Source organism: Amborella trichopoda, chromosome 10 (assembly GCF_054954075.1).
Source record: "Amborella trichopoda isolate Santa Cruz 75 chromosome 10, AtrichopodaSantaCruz75HAP2 v2.0, whole genome shotgun sequence".
Taxonomy (NCBI): Eukaryota; Viridiplantae; Streptophyta; class Magnoliopsida; order Amborellales; family Amborellaceae; genus Amborella; species Amborella trichopoda.
The window spans coordinates 383,300-404,288 of NC_142345.1; the positions used below are offsets into that span (position 1 = coordinate 383,300).

Genomic DNA, 20,989 nt, shown 5'->3' on the forward strand with positions numbered 1-20,989 from the left:
CCAGCCGCACTCTTAGCATGTCAACAGCTCTGCCTGGGTCAAAAGGGCCATGGATATGATTGGCTACAAGGATGGAAGACGAGCGCAGCCTGGCAGTAAAACCTTCATAAGTGATGTTTTTGCCTACTCCAATACCAAATGGCGGAATTTTGTTGGACGAAAATTTTGGAGATGGTGCAATGGCTTTGTTGCATCGAAGCTCTACAACTAGAGGCAGTGCTATTGTCCTAACCAGAATGTCAACATCAACATTCGGTCCAATGAGAGAGATGCGGTTGTTTTAGGTGAGATAAAAAATGAAACCACTCACACCAAGCCACTAACCTTGACCTCTTATGATTTCCCTATTTCACCCAAGCTCATCGAAACTCACTAGGATGGCCAGGTCACCAGGGTGAAATTTCGAACCCCACCAGATGACACAGACAAAACTGGGAGAGACAACAGCTCGACTATGAAGGGTGGCCAAATAAAACAAGCTGCATGTAACATGTTGCCCCCAACTTTAAGTGAAACCCAACCGGATAAGGTGGGCTCCTCACAGCCACTGAAGGGTTTGAGGGTGAAATTAAGGAGTAACCGTCGCAAATGATCTCAACACTAAAAGTTAATATAACTTCAAAAACCAAACCAACATTGTGCAAAGCTATGGGTCCGCTCAACACCCAGGTATGTCCTCATCTTCCTCCTAATTTAATTATGTCAATTTTATCACGGAATGTTAGAGGAATCAATACCACAGGTGGGACATTCGACATCAGAAACCTTATAAGTAATCATGATGTCGGTTTGTGTTTTCTACTTGAAACGAAAATGAAAATACAATCAGCTAAAAAATGGTTTAAAAGATTGGGGTTCTATAATTCCTTTGTCATTAATGAGATAGATGATAGATCAAGAATCATGTTTGCTTGGAATCCTAATATCTACTCCGTTAATATCATCGATGTCCAATATCAAGCCATTACTGCAAAGGTGCATCGGCCTAGGACCGGGGTCTCTTTTGTCATCATTGGTGTTTATGGTCGTAATTTTGTTTCCGAAAGAGGTATTCTACGGGACCATTTGCGCAATATCAAGCTACAACACTCAAGCCCATGGTCGGTGTTAGGGGATTTTAGTTCTGTTTTGGACCAAACTGAGAAGTATGAGGGCAGGAGCGAGTTCAGCGCAGATTCGAAGGTGTTTGCTAAGATGTTAGTGGACTGCGCCCTTGTGGACCTTGGCTCTTCAAGGGGATGGTTTTCATGGTCGAACAACAGTATTGGGGCAGATATTGACTTGGCAAATATTGACTGGGTGATGGATATGCCGGAGGTTAAAGTGGAACTACTGCCAAAAGGCACTTAAGATCACTCTCCCTTATTGGTGTCTCCTTTTACCCCACCATTAGGACTTGAGCCTTTCAGATACTTTTCCATGTTGCACGACGCCCCGGACTTCATGAAGCTTATCAAAAACTCATGGCAGAGCAAGATTGAGGGCACTCTAATGCACAAATTTGCTTCCAAATTAAGAAGATTGTATGGAGATATCTGTAGATGGAATAAAATGTCATTTGGTCTAGTTGGTACAAGGATAAGGGAAGCAAGAGAAAGACTTTCGGTGTTGCATGATTTGATAAATACTAGCCATAGGGATCTCTCCATTATGTCTGAAGAAGCACAACTCACAACACATTTACAACATGCTATTGCCCAAGAAGAGAGTACGTGGAGAGAGAAATCATGTGAAACATGGCTAAAAGAGAGTGACTCCAACATCAATTTTGTTCACATGTCTACTATTGCCAGGAGGTGGAATGATAGAATTATCTATCTCAAAGACTGCTGGTAACCATATTTCAGACCCCGAGTCTATTGAAACTCATATGACCTTTTTAAAGACCTCCTAGCCTCATAGCCACAAGAAGAATCCTTAAGGGGGGCAAAAGCTCAAGACTTCCTACCAGAAGAGCGACTCACTCAAGACCAGTGCAATGAATTGATTAAAAATGTCTCATTAGAAGTTATCAAAAAATGTGTGTGGGGTATAAAGTCAGAGAGTGCATCAGATCCTGAAGGTTTTAGAGTAGAATTTTATAAATTCAGTTGAGATGTCATTAAAGCGGATATTTTCAATGCACTCGAGGATTCATTTGGGAACGGTAAGTTCTTAAAAGAGGTAAACTCAACTTTCATATGCTTGATTCTTAAAGTGACATGCCCTACTGTTATGAATGATTTCCGACCCATTGGCTTATGCAATATTGTTTACAAAATTATCAGCAAGATAATTGCAAATAGGCTTAAGACGGTTTTGGATGGGCTTATCCACCCTTGTCAGGCGGCTTTCTTGAGAAGCAAGCATATTATTGATATGATGTCCTAATAGTTAATAAGCTCATGTCCTTGTGCCACAAAGCCTTAGCCATACCCAAAATATGCCTTCAACTATATCTCATTAGTGCTTATGACAGGGTCTCTTGGAAGTTCATTTTAAATAGACTCCATGCCATGGGGCTTCCAGATATTTTTTATATTATAGATTCAACACTACATCATTACCCCATCATGCTCTATACTGCACAATGGATCTCCTGTGGGCTATTTAAGGGGAAACGGGGTTTGAGACAAGGTGACCCTCTCTCCTCCTACATATTCCTTATTGTGATGGACTACCTTAGTAGAATGCTTGATGTGGCTATTGCAACCAAATACCTCCCTCCTGCCTTTCCCATCAGGGTGCAACTATGGGGTCATTCATTTGATCTATGTGGACGACACACTTATTTTTTGTAAGGGCTCTGCACAAGCAGTGTGAACCATCAAACATATTATTGACATTTTTTGCAAGGTCACGGGTCAACAACTTAATTAAAGTAAGAGTAAAGCTATATTTTTTGGAGTCGGCGCAAGCTTGAGAGCTCAAGTCCTCGATATCCTCCGATTTGGGACAGGTGAACTTCCTGCAAAATATCTTGACCTCCCTCTCTTCCATGGTCCCCTAAGGCACTCTCACTGCCACAGCTTACTCGGGAATACTATATCTTGGATCAGGCCCTAGCAAGCTTTGCCTCTTTCCTTTGCAGGGCGCCTACAACTTCTATCTATTGGTTGCTCTCATTCTCTGTTCCGAGCTGCACCGACAATGTCATCGAAAGACTCCAACGCAACTTCCATTGGGCAGGGACACCTGAGACAATGGGACTTCATCTTGATATGTGGAACATCGTATGCCAAAAAACTGAAGAAGGAGGTATTGGGATCCGTCATATTCACGATCTCAATATGGCTGACATGATGAAGTTCGCTTGGAGAGTTATCTCAAAACCTTCATCTCAATTGTCTCGTTTTTTTAAGCATAGATACTTTCGCCACTCATCAGTTTGGTTAGCCTAGCCTATAAGTTGCTCACATGCATGGAGGGGGGTCGCCTTGGGATTAAATAGATTGGAGAATAATGTTACATGGATAGTCGGCGATGGAAGCCTAATTGACTTTTGGACAGATCCATGGTTGTCAGAGTAATTCTCATGGGAGAAATATGGTGGAGATGCACATAATGCACTGGTAAATTTGGTAAACTCCAAGGTGTCAGACTATATCAAAGGTTCACCACAAAAAATGGGATCTTCCAACCCCTACTTCCAGCCAACTCGTCCAAGTTTGGGCAGAAGTATATTCACATGTGCTACCTCTACACCCCTCACAGGACCAGCTGGTTTGGATCCACTACACTAGTAGTGATTTCTCAATAGGTAGTGTTTGGGATTACATCAGACTTAATGCCCTTGTCCAATCAACTTTCAAGGCCTTGTGGAAAACCCCATCCCACCCAAGAGGGAAATGGTTCACATGCCTTGCCCTGCATTCCTGTTTGCCCATCATGGGTTTGCTCCAATCTAGGGGCTTACCTCTGGTGTTCAGATTCCATTTTTGCCTCCAGGAGGAGGAGGCCACTAATCATATTATTGTGCAGTGTGTATTCTCGCAAGTCCCTTGGATATCCTTATTTTGGAGGTTTGGCAAACTTATGCCGCTTGAGCAATCAACTATGATGATGATGGCAAAATGAATCAAATTTCATTTTAAATCCACCGGCATAAAAAATGTCTGGCTCTCCATCTTCTCCACTATAATCTGGTGCCTATGGGCTGAGCGCAACGCACGCATCCATGAAAGGAGGACCACTTCCTGAGAGCACCTTCTACAAAGGATTATCCACCTCATTAACAAGCTAGTAGAAAGGAAGGGTTGGGCTTTCCATCCTTCAGAGAACAACATCTCTACAAATCTCAACCTAAAGTAGAGTATGGAGCCCCCTCTCATCCCGGTCCATGTTGCATGGTCCTTTCCCCGTACGGGTCACTACAGAATCAACATTGATGGTTCTTCCCTTCGCAATCCTAGCGCATATGGCTGTGGGGGAATCATCAGAAACGACACAGGCGGTTTTGTTGCGGCCTTTACAGCCCCCTTGGTTTCACCTTCAACAATGTTGCTGAGTTTTATGCTCCTAGACAAAGGCATCTCTCTGGCAAAGGAGCTAGATTGCAAACCTCTAATAATTGAGAGTGACTTCAAAATACTCGTTAAATCCATGACCCAGGATAGTAGACCTCCATGGAAACTACACACTCTTTTGTCCAACTGTAGGGCCAAACTCTCATCCTTTGCAGACCACAAATGGCGGATCTCTCATGTTTTTAGGGAGGTGAACACAATTGCTGATTGCTTGGCAAAAAGGGTAGTATCATTGGCAGAAGCCTCTGTATGATGGCCCCGACCCCTAGACAATACACACGCCTTCATCCTGCATGACATTTCTAATATGCCATTAGAAAGGGATGTTTGATGAATGTGCTTGTAATTTTTATTTGTTTAGCAATAGAATGGGTGGGGACTCATCAACCCTACTGATTTACCCAAAATATTATTTGGATGTCGCAATAGTATGTAGCAAAAATTGTAAATAGTACATGGTGCAAAATGTAATGTAAAGTAAATTTTGGGTGTAATGATAATAATAATAATAATAGTAAATGAGTAATGATCATATAGGACCCTCCCCCACCCATGTGTGTAGGACCCCAAAGGATCACCATTAAAGTTGGCACGGATCTCTAGAAAAATTATCACATGGGTGTAGGACTTGACTTTTCCATAAATCAGTACCAAATTTAATGGTGATCCTTTGGGGTCCTACACACATGGATGGGGAGGGTCTTATAGGATAATTTCTCATAATAAATTAATAAATATGCATTTAGTAGCTAGCCCGCATATCATAGAAATACGGGTTTGATAATAAATATATATTTTAAAAATAATTTGACCTTAATTTTAGAGAATATATTCTCTTTAACATAGAGATCATAAATATGAAAAAAATAATTAAAAATTAAAAATAATAATTATATTAAAAAAACATTTGGATCGTTAGTTACAATTATTTTTAGATGGACCACCTATTTGCATCCATCTTTAATATGAATGCTTTATACCTCTTGACCGCATATTGTAGAAATGTGGTCCAGCCTACATGAAACAATTGTTCTAATAATAATAATGAATTACAAAGAAGTGGAAAACCACTTATTACTCTTATATTTTTTTTTGAAGCAAAATGTACTAAAAATATTGTTTTATTAATAAGGTTATATTAGGGTACATACATTTGGGCACATACTAAACGTACTCAATATTATTTTACCCTAATTATTTGTATTTTGTAATACAAATTTTTTTTTAGCAGGAGTATTTTTCGTCATTATGAGTGGTAGGATATATATATTTATAATAATTTAGTGGCATTTAATGCTTTATGTAAGTAATGTCAAATCAAATGTGGATGATGTCGCACTCCATTATAATTAATAAATACTATTCTTTCTATTATGAATTTTTACTTTGTCTTTAAATAATTACCTAAAATACCCCTAGACACAAAGTTACTACATTACAGGATAACGGTATTAAATGTCAAAAAATATTGATTAAAAGTAAAAAAATGTTGAATAATTTAGTACATGCTCATGTGTGTATATACCATAACATAATCATTATTAATAAAGTAAATAATTTAAAATAAATTTATAAGTTTCATGAGTAATTACTAATTGGGTTATTTTATTTATTGCAATTTATTTTTTTGAAATGCGTATAATGAAAGCATTTACTTTTGATGCAAAGAAGTCACTGTCATTATTGGTCATAGGATGTGAAATCAGATGGTTGACGATGTGTCATTGATTGGGCACAAAACCCAAAATAATATTTCTTGAATATTGTGACACATTCCAATCTATTGGATTTCACATCTAATGGCTAAAACTGATTGCGACCTCATTGTACCAAAAGCAAAATGGTATCATAGTATACAAGACCTTATTTTGTTTATATTTTTATAAGTGTATAATATGTGAAATATAGATATCCCAAATGTGTTAAAAGACCTTATTTTTATTGGTGCATAATGTGCGAAATATAGATGTCCCATATGTACTAAAAATCTTGCTTTAGGAGCAGAAAATCGTCATATTTATCAGTGACAGAATTTGACAGGCCGCATGGTTAGAAAATGTAGACCTGGGGTGTGATCAGCTACGAGTGTTTCCATGGAGTTCGATTTACCTATGGCCGTTAGTTGGGTGTCACAGTAGTATATAGTGCAAAATGTAAACTAAAATTTGGGTGTAGTGTATAGTGAAAACTGTAAAGTAAAGTAAATTTTGGGTGCCGCAGTAGTATATGATGCAAAATGTAATGTAAAGTAAATTTTGGGTGTCGCAGTAGTATATAATGCAAAATGTAAAGTAAATTTTGGGTGTCGCAGTAGTATACAGTGCAAAATGTAAAGTGAATTGATGCAGAATAATAATAATAACAATAATAATAATAAATTAATAAATAAGCAGTCAGCAGCCATCCCGCTTATCATAGAAATACGGGTTTAACAATAAATATTTTTTTAAAGATAATTTGATCTCAATTTTAGATAATAACATATAGATCATGAATATGAAAAACAATTAAAAACTATAAATAATTATTATAGTAAATAAACATTTGGATCGTTAGTTACAATTATTTTTAGATGGACCACCTATTTGCATCCATCTTTAAGATGAATACTTCATACCTCTTGACCGTATATTGTAGAAATGCGGTCCGGCCCACATGAAACAAGTGTTCTAACAATAATAATGAAATATAAAGAAGTGGAAAACCACTTATTACTTTTATACTTTTTGCTTAAGCAAAATGTACAAAAAATCTTGTTTTATTAATAAGGTTATATTAGGGTACATACATGTGAGCATATACTAAATGTGCTTAATATTATTTTACACTAATTATTTTTATTTTATAATACGATTTGTTTTTTAGCAATAGTATTTTTCATCATTATGAGAGGTAAAGTAGATATTTCTATAATAATTTGGTGGCATTTAATACTCCATGTAAGTAATGTCAAATCAACCATAGATGATGTCGTTATCCATTATATTTAATAAATACTCTTATTTCTATCATGAATTTTTATTTTGTCTTTAAATATTTACCCTTAGAATAAAAGTTACTACATTACATGATAACGGTATTAAATGTATATAAATATTGATTAAATGTCAAAAAATGTCGAATACATTTAGTAAATATTCTTGTGTATATATACCCTAACATAATCATTATTAATAAAATCAAAAAAGTAAAATAACTTTATAAGTTTCATGAGTAATTACTGATTGAGCTATTTTATTTATTGCAATTCGTTTTTTTGAAATGCATATAATGAAAGCATTTACTTTTGGTACAAAGAGGTCACTGTCATTATTGATCAATGCGAAATCGGGTGGTCGATGATGTGTCATTGATTGGGCACAAAACCCAAAATAATATTTTTCGAATATTGTGACACTTTTCAATCTATTAGATTTCACATCTAATGGCTAAAACTGATTGTGACATCATTGTAACAAAAGTAAAACGATCTCATGGTATACAAGACCTTATTTTGTTTATATTTTTATAGGTGCATAATATGTGAAATATAGATAACCCAAATTTGAGCCTGGTATGATGTATTGACAAAATAAATAAAAATACAATATCCAGTCTCACATTTCAAAAAAGAATAATAATATCTATCCCAAAAAAGTAGGACTTAAATGTAAAATGTAAAATAAGGTGGGGTATTTCTATGGGGGAATAAAGTAAATTTTATATAATATAATAAATATATATTATATAAGTTATATATAGTATATAGTATATTATAAGACATTCATATATGATGTATATAATATTTATTATATTAAATAAAAATATATAATATAAATGTATATTATAAAAGAGTAACGATACTATGAGACCCTCCCACACCTATGTAAGTAGGAACCTAAAGCATCAGCATTAAATTTTGACACAGATCTTTAGAAAAGTTATCAATAAACCCAGTCACCCAAGTCCAACACCCATGTGATAACTTTTATAGAGATTTGTGTCAAAATTTAATAGTGATTCTTTGGAGTCCTATTCACATGGGAGGCTTTCATCGTATCATTACTCTATATAAAATATATAATATAATATAAGATATTTATATAAGGAATATACTACAAAACCCCTAGAGGCAAAAATGAATAATGATTTCGCTTACCGTCATCACCATCAAAAGTTCATCACACGGTCACGATTGTATGTAAGTGTTTTAATATTTTTTTTTATACATATTTAAATGATCTTAAATTTGGAATGTGTGTTCATCGAAAATAACCAAATCTACAAAAAATATTTTACATGAAATAAATTTAACCAAATACCCTAAAAAAGTTTTAGGGGTATTTTGATCAATTTGTTTATTTACGATTTATTTTTTTTATACTTTTATTAGGTGCGGCTCATTATTATGTATACACACTCCAAATTTTAGATCATTCATATTTGTAGAAAAAAAAATGAAAAATGAAACACTACTAGATAATCGTGACCGTGCGATGAACTTTGGACGATGATGATTGTAGGCGAAATCACTGTTTATATTTGCCTATAAGTGCTGGGAAGAATTTTTTTTTATATAATATATATTATAAATATTATATATATATATAATTATAGGTGCATAATATGCAAAGGCCTTATTTTGTTTGTATTTTTATATTTATATAGGTGCATAATATACAAAATATAGATATCCCAAATGTATATATAATATATATGTATATATTATAAATATTATATTTAATATATGTAAAAATATATATTGTATGCATATAAGACTATTTTTAGATATCCCATATAAGACCTTATTTTGTTTGTATATATATAAATATCCTATATCATAGGTGCATATTATAAAGGGAAAAAGTTATATAAGGTTGCAACCTTAAAATGTAGAATCACATATGCACCTCAAAAATCTCTCGGAAATATTGTTTTAATATTAAAAAAACCTTCTAATCGATCATCTCGACATTGAGATGTATGAATATGGAAAAAAAAAAGAAAAAAATTGAGTCCTGAAAATAGTGTATCTTGCAACACATTATCTAGACTGTTTATTTTCAAGATTTTCATATATTTATATATCTACTTGATTTTAACCATTTTTGGAATTTAAAATTTTTTAATTAGGTATGAAAATAGATTTTAAGATAATAGTAAGGATTTTTATAACCGAATTACATGTTATGATAAAATTTTAAGGTGCACCTTGATTGGATTGTTTAAGGTTGCATCCTTATAGAAACCGCACCCTATTATAAATATTTAAAAACCCTATTTTGTTTATATTTTCAGAGGTGCAAAATATGCAAAATATAAATATCCGAAATGTACTAAAAATCTTGTTTTAGTTTTTAATTAAGATGCATAATATGCACCATATTTTGGTTGTATACATATAAAATCTTATTTAGCTTAAGGTGCATGATATGCACCTTATTTTTAAGAAAAAAGTACATACATATCTATTATAGTTTCTATTATTACGGCTTTACCAAATAGTTTCTGTTATTATCACCGTGTCTGTTTTTTTCATGTCAAAACGAATTTTTTTTTAAAAAACGACTTTACCTTTTTTTCGGTTGAATAACCGAATTCAAAGCATTTTAGGTAGTTCAACAACTAAAAAAGGGGATCATTTCAGTTTTTGAATAACTGAAAAATTACTGGATTTTTGAATAACGGAAAATTTAAAATTTTCACTTATCGAGGAACCAAAATTTTTTCTCTCTTGTGGGTATGTGTATCCTCTATCTACCTCTCTCTACATTACATGCTTAAAAATGCTTTTTTTTTAAATTCTCTTTCTTCCCTTCACCCAGCTTATTTTTTTTGGTAAGTTTATAATCCTTCAGATTTCTCCTAAATTTAGGGCTCAAACTAGTTGTTCCCCTAAATTTATGAGATAACCACGTATTTAAAGAGATAAAGAGAGAATATGCCACAAGTTTTCTCCTAATCTTCTAATCTCATAACCCCTAAGATTTCTCCTAAAACTAGGGGGTCAAAGTAGTTGTCCCATTTGATTTTATCCGATAACTATGACTTCAGATAGGTAGAGTAAATACTTTAAGAATTGAAATTGGTGTATTTTCATAACAACCAAAAATACTTTGGATTCAATTGTTGTAAAGTAGTATTTCGTATTTTTTTTTTTAAAATTTCCATATTTACATGCAAAAACGAATATAGTGATAATAACAGAAACTATTCAATAGAACCGTAATAACAGAAATTATAACATATATGTATGTAATTTTCTCTTTATTTTATAAAAAATTGCTTATTTACTTATTGCACAGACAAGTTCAAGAGAGGAGTGGACACCCAAAATTTGGTGTCAAAATGTTTTATAAAAAAAAAAAAAAAAAAAAAAAAAAAATATAGAGACGTGACATTGAATCTCAACCGTCCATTGAGATAGCTAGATAGAAGAGGTATATATTTATGTAGTGTAGGAAATGTCTAGAAAGCTTCTCCCAACTAAAAATGGAATTTACTTAGGAGACTTTAGCATAGAAAAGTGAGGGCATTTATGGTATGTCTTAAGAGTTCGTAAGTGATTTAAGCATTTAATAAAGGAATAAAATAAGTAAAGCCTCACATCTTAACTCATCGAAAATTACAATTCAAGCATTGAAAAACCTTTACATAGATCATCTAAACTTGAACATTACGGCTTTGAATTTCAAGCTCAAAAAATAATATATATTGTATCAAATTATCAAGACCATCCATATCACCGTAAAATTAAGTATTACATATCACACAATTATTTGAGTTTTAAATTTTTATTGTCCGTACTAGAAATTGATTCTAGAGGAGCCTAAAGTGCTTCTCGAACTGGGGTTTGAGTTGAGGCTTTATTGTGTTTTCCTACAGCTTAGGTCTTATAGAAACTTCATCCTTTACTGAAAGCTGGCTGAGTCTCTCGGTATAAATATTGGCCAACCCTGTTTTTCCTTAACGAACCGCAAAACCAGGACTGATCCACACGGGCCTGAAGCACATGCATACTTTCTCAATCTGTTTCTCTCTCTCTTCCACCAATCCCCAATTCTCTCTGCAACTGAGCTCTAATTCTATCTCTAGAATTTCTTCTCTATTTATTTTCATATTAGACGTCTTCCTTCATTTCTCTCTACTCTTTTTGTCCAAGAAAATCCCAATTCTCCCTGGAACTAAGCCACATTTTTACATAGAGTATCCTAAATCCTTGCTGTCCCTTTATTTATCCATTTAGAGCGAGATCAGTGTCTAAATCCATTAATGTGCCATTCGGTTTCTGCGTCTCTGATGCCAAGCTCGAGTTCTTGATCTTACCTCAATCTTTCGGTATATTCAAATCATTTGTTCTCCGGTCTGTTCCTTCAGTTTTGCAGTGTTTTAATTGGTGTTTTTAGAGGTCTGGACACGAATTTTGCCATCACTTTGGCTTGAAGTACCTGAGTTTTGGAGAATGGTTGTAGAGTCTGGTGACGTAGTCTTCAAATTCTATAGTTTTTCACATTTTCAGTTAGCTTTCAAATAGTCTGATGATATGATCTTGATGTGACGTAGTACCATGATCTGAAAATCCGACTTGTTTTAGCACTGTTTCTATAATGTAATTTGAGTTTGAGCTTGTAGTTTTACAAGTGCAATTTCGGATGTTGCAATGGAGAACAACATATTTCCAACCAATTTTGTTTACTTTTGATTTGTTTAAGAGCTGGGATCGCGTCCACAATCTATTGGCCTGATCCATTTGGTGACCTAGGTCATCTTCTACAGCCAGGTGCTATGAAGTTATCATTTTGTTTTGATGCTTTGGTCTGCTGACCTAATTGTGTTAGATACATTGTTCTTGTATAATTTTACAACTTTTTTATGTAATTTGTATCTACTATCTTAATTTTTTCCTATTGTATTTTCCTTAAATTTCCTTGGTATATTTGGTCCAAGAGGTTTCTCTGTACAATTTAGTGAGTTATTTTTTGAAAAATTGTCTAGTTCTTAAGAAGTTGCTTTTCATGATCTGTTGACCTGATCGTTATCATCATTGTTGCATCTTAACTGTTGTTATCATTCTTCCTTTTTATCATTGATAATTTTATCTCACGTACCCAGATCGTGATTTCTCACATTTTGTGCATATTCCACCAAATTATTGGCCTAAAGAGAAGGTAGAATTAGTCGTTTTGACCTAGACTTGCAGGCATCAATCAAACTGATGAGAATAATGATCATTCAATCCAAATCCTATGTTGAGATCTGCACCTTGTTTCCATTATCCTTTAAGCTTTGGGTGAAATGGTTTTAGGTCCTCTATATCACTTTAAAGACCATCCCTTCAATATAGAGATGCGAGGCCATTTTGTCCGCCAAACCTTCACAAAATTCAATCGAACCCCACCAATGAACTGGTTATTGATGCTCTTCATTAGCCTTCTTGCTGTAATCACAATTTTAGGTTCTTCTTCTAACACATTACGTTCTTTAGCGTCCTCACCTCCACTTCCTGATATTTACACCAATTACCGAAAGCTAAGGGAGAAGGCAGTGGCTGATTTCTCAGAAATAAGGTCTCTCTCTGTAGGGATAATAAACCCAAAAGAGCTTGATCTTTGTGGGAAAGAGAGTGAAAATTTTGTCCCTTGCTATAATGTATCTGCAAATTTGCAAGCTGGGTTACAATATGGGGAGGAATTTGATCGACATTGTGAATTGTCAAGAATAGGTGAACGCTGTTTGGCTCGCCCCCCAAAGGACTATAAGATAACCCTAAGGTGGCCGGCAGGTAAGGATGTTATATGGAGTGGCAATGTGAAGATCACCAAAGATCAGTTCCTTTCTTCAGGGAGTATGACCAAAAGGTACGGAACAAGTTTGCTTTAGAGTAAATAGTCACTGTTTTGTATTTTCTAAACTCAAATGAGTGACATTCTTTAATCACTTGAAAAAGTGAACGGCATATTTTTTAAATTACGAATTGATAAAATTTGGATGAAGGTTTAATAATTTGCTAAGTTAGTTAGTTAAATGTACTAAGATGACTTGATTGTAGAATTTTAATATGCACTAACCAATACTGGTTTTGGCATGTGGCCCTTGACCGGCTTGAATTCTTCATCATCATTGCCATCACCATCATCTAAGCCTTATCCGAATTATTTGGGTTGGCTACATGAATCCTATTCTTTTATTCTTCTCTATCAAGGGCCATGCCCTCAGAAAGACCAAAAGTCACCGTATCCTTTCTCACTACTTCTATCCATGCCTTTTCGGGCCTTCTTCTTGCCTTTTTAGAGCCTTCCACTAAAACCAAATCGTGCTGGTGTTGTATTAGGTTTACGTTGCAATGGTAGCCCACCTAAGTTTATTTTCGCTCGTCTTATTGGGAAAGTAGACTTAATTAATATCTTGCTTTAAAAGACTGAAGCTGAATTTTAGCTAGCAATCTAAAATATTGTTTTTTGCAGCTGGTCTTATATGAAGCAAAAATGACATCTGAAACTTGAACTTTATTAATGAGAACTCCTGAAGGAGTTATGATTTGATAAAAAATCATGTACACGTGGAATTATATTGATACTTTTCCTTTTTCTGTTAGTGAAGTTATATGAATAATATATCCAGTGTATGTTGCCTTGCAGGTTGATGTTGTTGGAGGAAAATCAGATATCATTCCACTCTGAGGATGGTGCCATTGTTGATGGTGTCAAGGATTACTCTCGCCAGATTGCAGAAATGATAGGACTGGGAAGTGATATGGAATTTGTTCAATCTGGTGTAAGTTAACATCCTTCCATTTTCACTCTTGATGTGAAAAATATTTCTAACTCTAATATGAAAATGATATCTTTTCTTCTGGCCTTCTCTTTTGTGCAGGATGCTTGTTTTGGATAATTGGATACTAGATAAATATTGATCAATTTTTTCTCATTCTCTAACTATACTAGAATTATCAGCATGAAATTTTTTCCAATACCATCTCTGATTGTTTCATTTTGGTCCATTCTTTTTGTGTCTTTTAATTGTCTCAGGTTCGTACTGTGCTGGATATTGGGTGTGGATTTGGTAGCTTTGGAGCACATCTATTCTCCTTGAAACTAATGACCGTTTGTATAGCTGCATATGAGATCTTTGGGAGTCAAGTCCAACTGGCTCTTGAAAGAGGCCTTCCAGCCATGATTGGTAGTTTTGTTGCAAACCAACTTCCTTATCCATCATTGTCTTACGATATTGTCCATTGCGCACAGTGTGGAATCAGCTGGCATAAGAAAGGTACCTCTGAAATGGATATAGTTACCAAAAGATATACCGTACCAAAAATTCTCTAATGGGTGCTTTATCATTATTATTGCTCTTATCGAAGGTGCTTGTTGGGAAGCATAAGTATCCTGTTTTGATGTGATTCAACAGGAACTTAGTGGATGTAAATGCTTTGTCAATAATGCTCCTTTTCTGTGCTCATATGATCTGATGTTATGTTTTTCTCCATGTGTATTTCCAACTCTGTCCATTTCAAGCATTTGTTCTCTTTCTGCATGAGATATATTTGCGAGGACATTGACCAAGATCTTGTGTTTGAAATGGGGAATGTGTTTAGCCAAGTTGTTCTGATTAATTGTTTCTATTAGTTAGGAATTCCTGGGCTTCTAGAAGATGAAAGTGCATGCTTGTTTTGCTCCATGAATAGACTATTATTTTATTTATCATCTATTTATTTTTATTGTCTAGTTTATTAATCAGTAAACTCTTTTCTGCAAAACAGATGGTGCTTCTCTTATTGAAGTAGACAGGGTACTAAAGCCTGGAGGTTACTTTGTTTTAACTTCACCTGTAACAAAGTCACGTGGAGGTGGAGTGAATTCAAAGGCCAGAAACAGTTTAACGTTCATTGAAGAATTTACCAAGAGAATATGTTGGAGTCTATTGTCTCAGCAAGAAGAAACTTTTGTTTGGCAAAAAACTGCAGAGATTAGTTGCTATGCATCTCGGTGAGGCTGGCATATTCCACTTGATTAATGATCATGAGCTATTGATGCTATGTTTAATCCAATTCTTGAATAGATCCTATGAATTTTACATACGCCATTGGTGTATGGTATATGGTACACCATGGGGATATCACCATATGTTCCAGATCATTGACATTGGCTATCAGCCGCAGTGGCGCCCAGGGAAACTCCCATGCGGTTGCAGTTAATCTCCACCATCCATGATCGGGAAGATATCCCTGTGGGGATTGTAGTGTATGCCTACACCATTAGTGTATAGTTTTACTTCCCCTCGCTGGAGCTTGGCTCCATTAATGTCTTTCTTTCTTTTGTCTATTTTGTTTTCTGAAAGTTAGCCGAAGTGAAATGGCTTATGTCTCTCTATGATTCTCCTTATTCAATGTAGCAAGCCGGGGGATGTCCCTCCTCTTTGTAAAGGGGAACAGGACAAACAATCTTACTACCAGCCTCTTACTTCATGCATAAGTGGAACCAACAGCAAGAGATGGGTTTCTATACAGTCGAGGCCTCGATGGCCAACTAACTACCAACTAACTCCTTCAGATCTCAAAGTGCATGGCAAGTATTGCTCCGTACTGTTACGATGGTATCACTGTAAGAGAGCACGTGATGTTCTAATGCATGTATGGTATGTGAGACAGTGAAGATAGACTATAGACCCTTGTTGGTGGACATTCATTTCAGTAATGGTTCATGTCCACTGTTTAAGGGACTGAGTGGTTGATGTCTTTGCTGATTTGAACCCTCCAAGGCCAGAATCCCTTGTTTTGGAGTGGTTCAGAATCTTCCATCTCACTTCTGTAAATAATAATTCTTTACTAAGCTTAGCTAGATTTCTAATGTAAACGCAACCCAGGCCTTTACTAGGGTCAAAGACTACTAATTCAATTCACAATTTTTTGGTTTAGGATTTAGGTTTTTGCTTAGCGAGTGACCATAATTTTGCAGGTGTAGATGCTGATGATTACGTTGAAGATTCAAATTATTGGAAATCAGCTGTGAAAAATTATTGGTCCTTGCTCACGCCTTTGATTTTCTCTGATCACCCAAAGAGGCCAGGCGATGAGGATCCATTACCTCCATTTAACATGGTCCGTAATGTGATGGACATGAATGCACACTATGGCGGATTCAATGATGCATTATTGGAGGCTGGAAAATCAGTTTGGGTGATGAATGTTGTGCCTGTCAGGACTTCCAATTCGCTTCCTCTTATACTCGACCGAGGTTTTGCCGGAGTCTTGCATGACTGGTGATAATATCTCTCTCTTCTGTGAATAATCACACATATAATCTCCCCTTCAAATATACACTGGCCAATCTCTTTGTCCCTCTCTTTTCCTCTTTTTAATATTCACATTCTCAGTTTTTTTTTTTCTCTCTCTGAAAATGTAAGTACAAAGTTTTTTGAGTGAAGGAACTAAACGTGTCTACCTGACAATCCATCCTTTTACAGGTGTGAGCCATTTCCAACATACCCCCGAACATATGATATGCTTCATGCGAGGGGTCTTCTCTCTCATCTTGTCCACAATGAGGGCTGCAATATTCTTGACTTGTTCTTAGAAATGGACCGTATTCTTCGCCCAGAGGTAGATTTTATCTTGCATTAATTAAATATGTGTCTGTGTTTGTGTGAGAGAGAGAGGCAAGCACTCTACCTTAAAACATCTAAGTTAATAATCTTAGAGATCAAAGCTATGAGATGGTAACTGCAAACAATCTTAACCTTTGAAACTAGAAATGTTTAGCACCATATTTGCTCAAAGTTGCTGCTTATCTTTATAGATGATTCTCTTTCCGAGATCTACTTTCTTAGAGTTGCGAGATGCAAAACAAGAGAGAGAGAGAGATGAAATTGTTGAGTTTACCTATTGTATTTTGATTTTGGAGAAGTTATTTTGTCTATATAGTTATGTAAGATCCATTTTGCTCCAAAATCTAATATTCTTGTGTGTTTAAGCAGGGGTGGGTTGTTATTTGCGATAAAGTGCAAATAATAGAGAGAGCTCGTGCCATTACTACACAAGTTCGTTGGGATGCTAGGATGATCGAGCTTCCCAGTGATAACAACCAAAGATTACTTGTTTGCCAAAAGCCCTTCTTGAAGAAGTAATTGGCTAGTAGAAGAGGCAACTATCGTTAGAATTTTAACTGTGGTAATCTCGCGGATATTTTCAAATTTTTTTCTTGATATTTTGGTGAGCAGAGAACAAGTGAAATAGGAAGAAAACCTGTAAAGAATTTTAACTGTTGTAAACTATTTTTTTTTTTTGAATTTTAATCAGCCAGCAGAGGAGGAGGAGATCATCATCAAAATTCATTCTGGATGGGAGGGTAAAAAAAAGACATTCTTGTGAGCAGCGCCACCGCCACCATTTGAAAGAGATGTTTTCCACAGTCATCGTATTCTGAGTGAGCGGGCAAGAGAGGACCAGTTAATGCCTGTGGCTTGCAGGGGACGCCAAAAGTTGCAGGCAGAGAGGATGTAATTTTGTAGCATCGAGTCGAATTGCGAGGTATTCTTACCACCAAATCACACCATTTTTCTCTTCTGTTTTTCACGCTTGCTTTTGGACCAGAACATTCTCGTTGTGTATTACAATTTTTCGGTTAAGTGGTTACTATGGTTCTCTTTAAGAGGGAGGAGTGAGAGTTTTGATCAGCCTCTTCGTTGGGTCCCCGTCATTCGTTTGTTGTAATACATTACGCAAATGTGAAGGGGAAAATTTTGTAGAGAACTCTAATTCTTGGCTTATTTACGGTAGACCTTCCTTCCATTTTTTTTTCAAGTGGCATTAAAAAATCTTTAAGGATTTCACCGTACCCCCTCAAGGCATAAAAAAAATGGTATAAAAAGGTTTATTGGAGCTAATTTTTATGATAAAAAATGAATAAATAAGGAAGATAAGAGATGACGGAGTACGGCAAAATCTCTACGGATTTTTTTATGCCACTTGAAAGAAAAATGGAAAGAGGATATACCATGAAATAAGATGATGAATTAGGGTTCAGTACGAATTTTTCTAAAAAATAATGCATCTCGTTTGTTGTAACCTTCTTTACGCAAATTTAAGAGAATAATTTAGAGAAAACTATGCTTGTATTCTCTCCTAGAATATTCCCTCGGAACTTTGTATTTGCTGTTCATACCCAGTTTTTCTCCCTTATCATTTTTTGAAAATACCCCTAGTTCACTTTTCAAGTTCCAAATGTGGTAAAATAAATTCTTGATGTAGGATAAGGCCCAAAGTTGAGTTAAAATTTTCGACTTTGGATCTTCTATGGCCGACATGAAGTCTTAAACATCTTGACTTTTCCAAGATCCGAAGCTCATTTTAGAGCTTGAAGGTTTGAAGTCTGAGTGAAGAAATTCTTCATGGCTTAGTCTTGTCACTTCGCTTGAAGTGGGGGAGAATTTAAATAAGGTTACGGTGGGAGGCTCTAAACAATGAAAGTAAAGTGCACCATGAAATAGTGTCAAGAAATGTGGTTTCAATGTTGGAAATCTTTTTAAAATATGTTTTCATCTTTAATAATAAAATTTAAAGCTTCAAAAATACTGTTGATCAAACAAATACATCAAAACACGAAAACCTTGAAAATTGTCAGTTAAAAAATGTGTTATAAAGTATATTATTTTTCAAAACTTGAAATCTATTTTTTTTTGAATTCTATGTATTTTGATGTTGAGATGGCATCAAAACAACATCTTCTAGTGAAATTTTTTAAGTGGGCTTTAATTTTGATTGTTTAGAGCCTGCAGTCACGGTCTTACTTTGAAGTCCCGACCTTGCGATACTTATTCCTTGATCCAACAGTCTAAGCAATTAGTACACAAGGCATTTGGGCTTAGGAAAATTTGGGGGCTCTATATAAACTTTTTTCTTTAAATAATAATTAATAAGGCAGAATTTGTAATAATGTATGTCTAAGGAGTATGAGCTTAAATTTCTGGAGTCCTATAGAAAGAATTCATGTCCGTTAACATAACGATCTCCCCGTTAACTAGTTTGAGCCCCATAAATTTAAGAGAAATCTCAAGGATTATGAATTTATCCATAGGTGAAGGAGAGATAGAGTTAAAAAAAAAAAAAACAATTTTTACCTGTGCAATGTAGAGAGAGAGAGGTAGAGAGAGGATACGTAAACCCACAAGAGAGAAAAAATTTCGGTTATTGAAGAATCGAAAATTTTAATAATCGAAATTGGGCGTATTTTCGGTTATTGAACAATAAAAAATACGTTGAATTCGATTGTTCAATTTCCGTTTTGACATGAAAAAACGGACATGGTGGTAATAATATAAACTATTCGGTAAAGTTGTAATAATTAAACTATATGTAATTTTTCTTATTTTTTATTTAATTTTATTCTAGAAATCATATGAATATAAAATTTGGTATATGCCATCATCTTGATGGGGTGCATTTAAAAAAATATTTAGAGATATTTTTAAAAACCAAAATACCCTTAAAACTTTCAAGGGAATTTTGGTTATTTTATTTTAAGGGAAATTACATACATATACGTTATAGTTTATGTTATTACCACCGTGTCCATTTTTTTCATGTCAAAATGGAAATTTAAAAAAAAAGATGACTTTACCCAGTTTTGGTTGTTCAACAACCGAAAACGGGGCCAATTTTGGTTTTTGAATAACCCAAAATTTAAAATTTTATGTTCTTCAAGAATCGATTTTTTTTTTCTCTTGTGGGTCTACATATCATCTCTGTACCTCTCTATATATTACATGGGTAAACATGATTTTTTTTTAAACTCTCTCTTTCACCCAACGTCTCTTTTTTGGGTAAGTTCATAATCCTTGAGATTTATTCTAAATTTAGGGGCTCAAACTCACCCAACGTCTTTTTTGGGCAAGGAGCTCAAACTAGCTGTTCCCCCATTTTATTGGATAACCTTGACTTCAAAGAGGTAGAGACAGAATACAAAACATTTTTTGGTTTTGAAGAACCGAAAATTTTCGGTTATTTAATAACTGAAAATACTTTGAATTCTAAAGTCGTCTATTTTTTAAATTTCCATTTTAACTTGAAAAAACGGATATAGTGGTAATAACGGAAACTAGTCGGTAGGGCCGTAGTAATGAAAACTATAATGAATATGTATGTAATTTTTCCTAAAATATTACGAGGCGTCGGATCTAGCAGTTGCATTTGTTCTAAATTAGACGGCTAAATTAGGGGGAAAGTATAAAACGTATATGCAATAGGGTAGGTATAGAAAGCTTCCCCTTTAGTAGACTTTTTTTTATTCTTTTTCTATTTTCTATGGGTTTTTTTTCGCTCTCTATTGCCATGCATTGTCTCTCGGTCTTTTCTGGGAAATTTACAAGGATGTTCCATGCGGCCAAATCCGCACATATAGAAATACGGGCTTGGCAATAAATATATTTTTTAAATGTAATTTGATCATAATTATTAGAGAATATATAATCTTCAACATAGAGATCATGTGTATGAAAAAAAAAAATTGTAA

At 34.8% G+C, this 20,989-nt stretch overlaps 1 protein-coding gene across 1 annotated transcript; it reads left to right on the forward strand.

Annotated features, from left to right (window-relative positions):
- The first annotated feature begins 11,455 nt into the window (after nt 1–11,455).
- Nucleotides 11,456–18,130, forward strand: LOC18428048 (putative methyltransferase PMT5). The gene is made up of 9 exons (XM_020663503.2): nt 11,456–13,342; nt 14,123–14,258; nt 14,513–14,753; nt 15,244–15,469; nt 15,876–16,048; nt 16,439–16,742; nt 16,947–17,082; nt 17,457–17,649; nt 17,779–18,130. Exons 1-8 carry the CDS (start codon nt 12,780–12,782, stop codon nt 17,604–17,606), a joined length of 1,929 nt encoding a protein of 642 aa, XP_020519162.2. The 5' UTR covers nt 11,456–12,779; the 3' UTR covers nt 17,607–17,649; nt 17,779–18,130.
- Nucleotides 18,131–20,989: the final 2,859 nt, after the last annotated feature.

What these genes read in the sequence shown, in the direction of transcription:
- LOC18428048 (XM_020663503.2), top strand. Translation starts at nt 12,780, where the DNA reads ATGGTTTTAGGTCCTCTATATCACTTTAAAGACCATCCCTTCAATATA. An exon ending in TCAGGGAGTATGACCAAAAG is followed by an intron (nt 13,343 to 14,122) that starts GTACGGAACAAG and finishes GTTGCCTTGCAG; the next exon opens with GTTGATGTTGTTGGAGGAAA. An exon ending in ATTAGTTGCTATGCATCTCG is followed by an intron (nt 15,470 to 15,875) that starts GTGAGGCTGGCA and finishes TATTCAATGTAG; the next exon opens with CAAGCCGGGGGATGTCCCTC.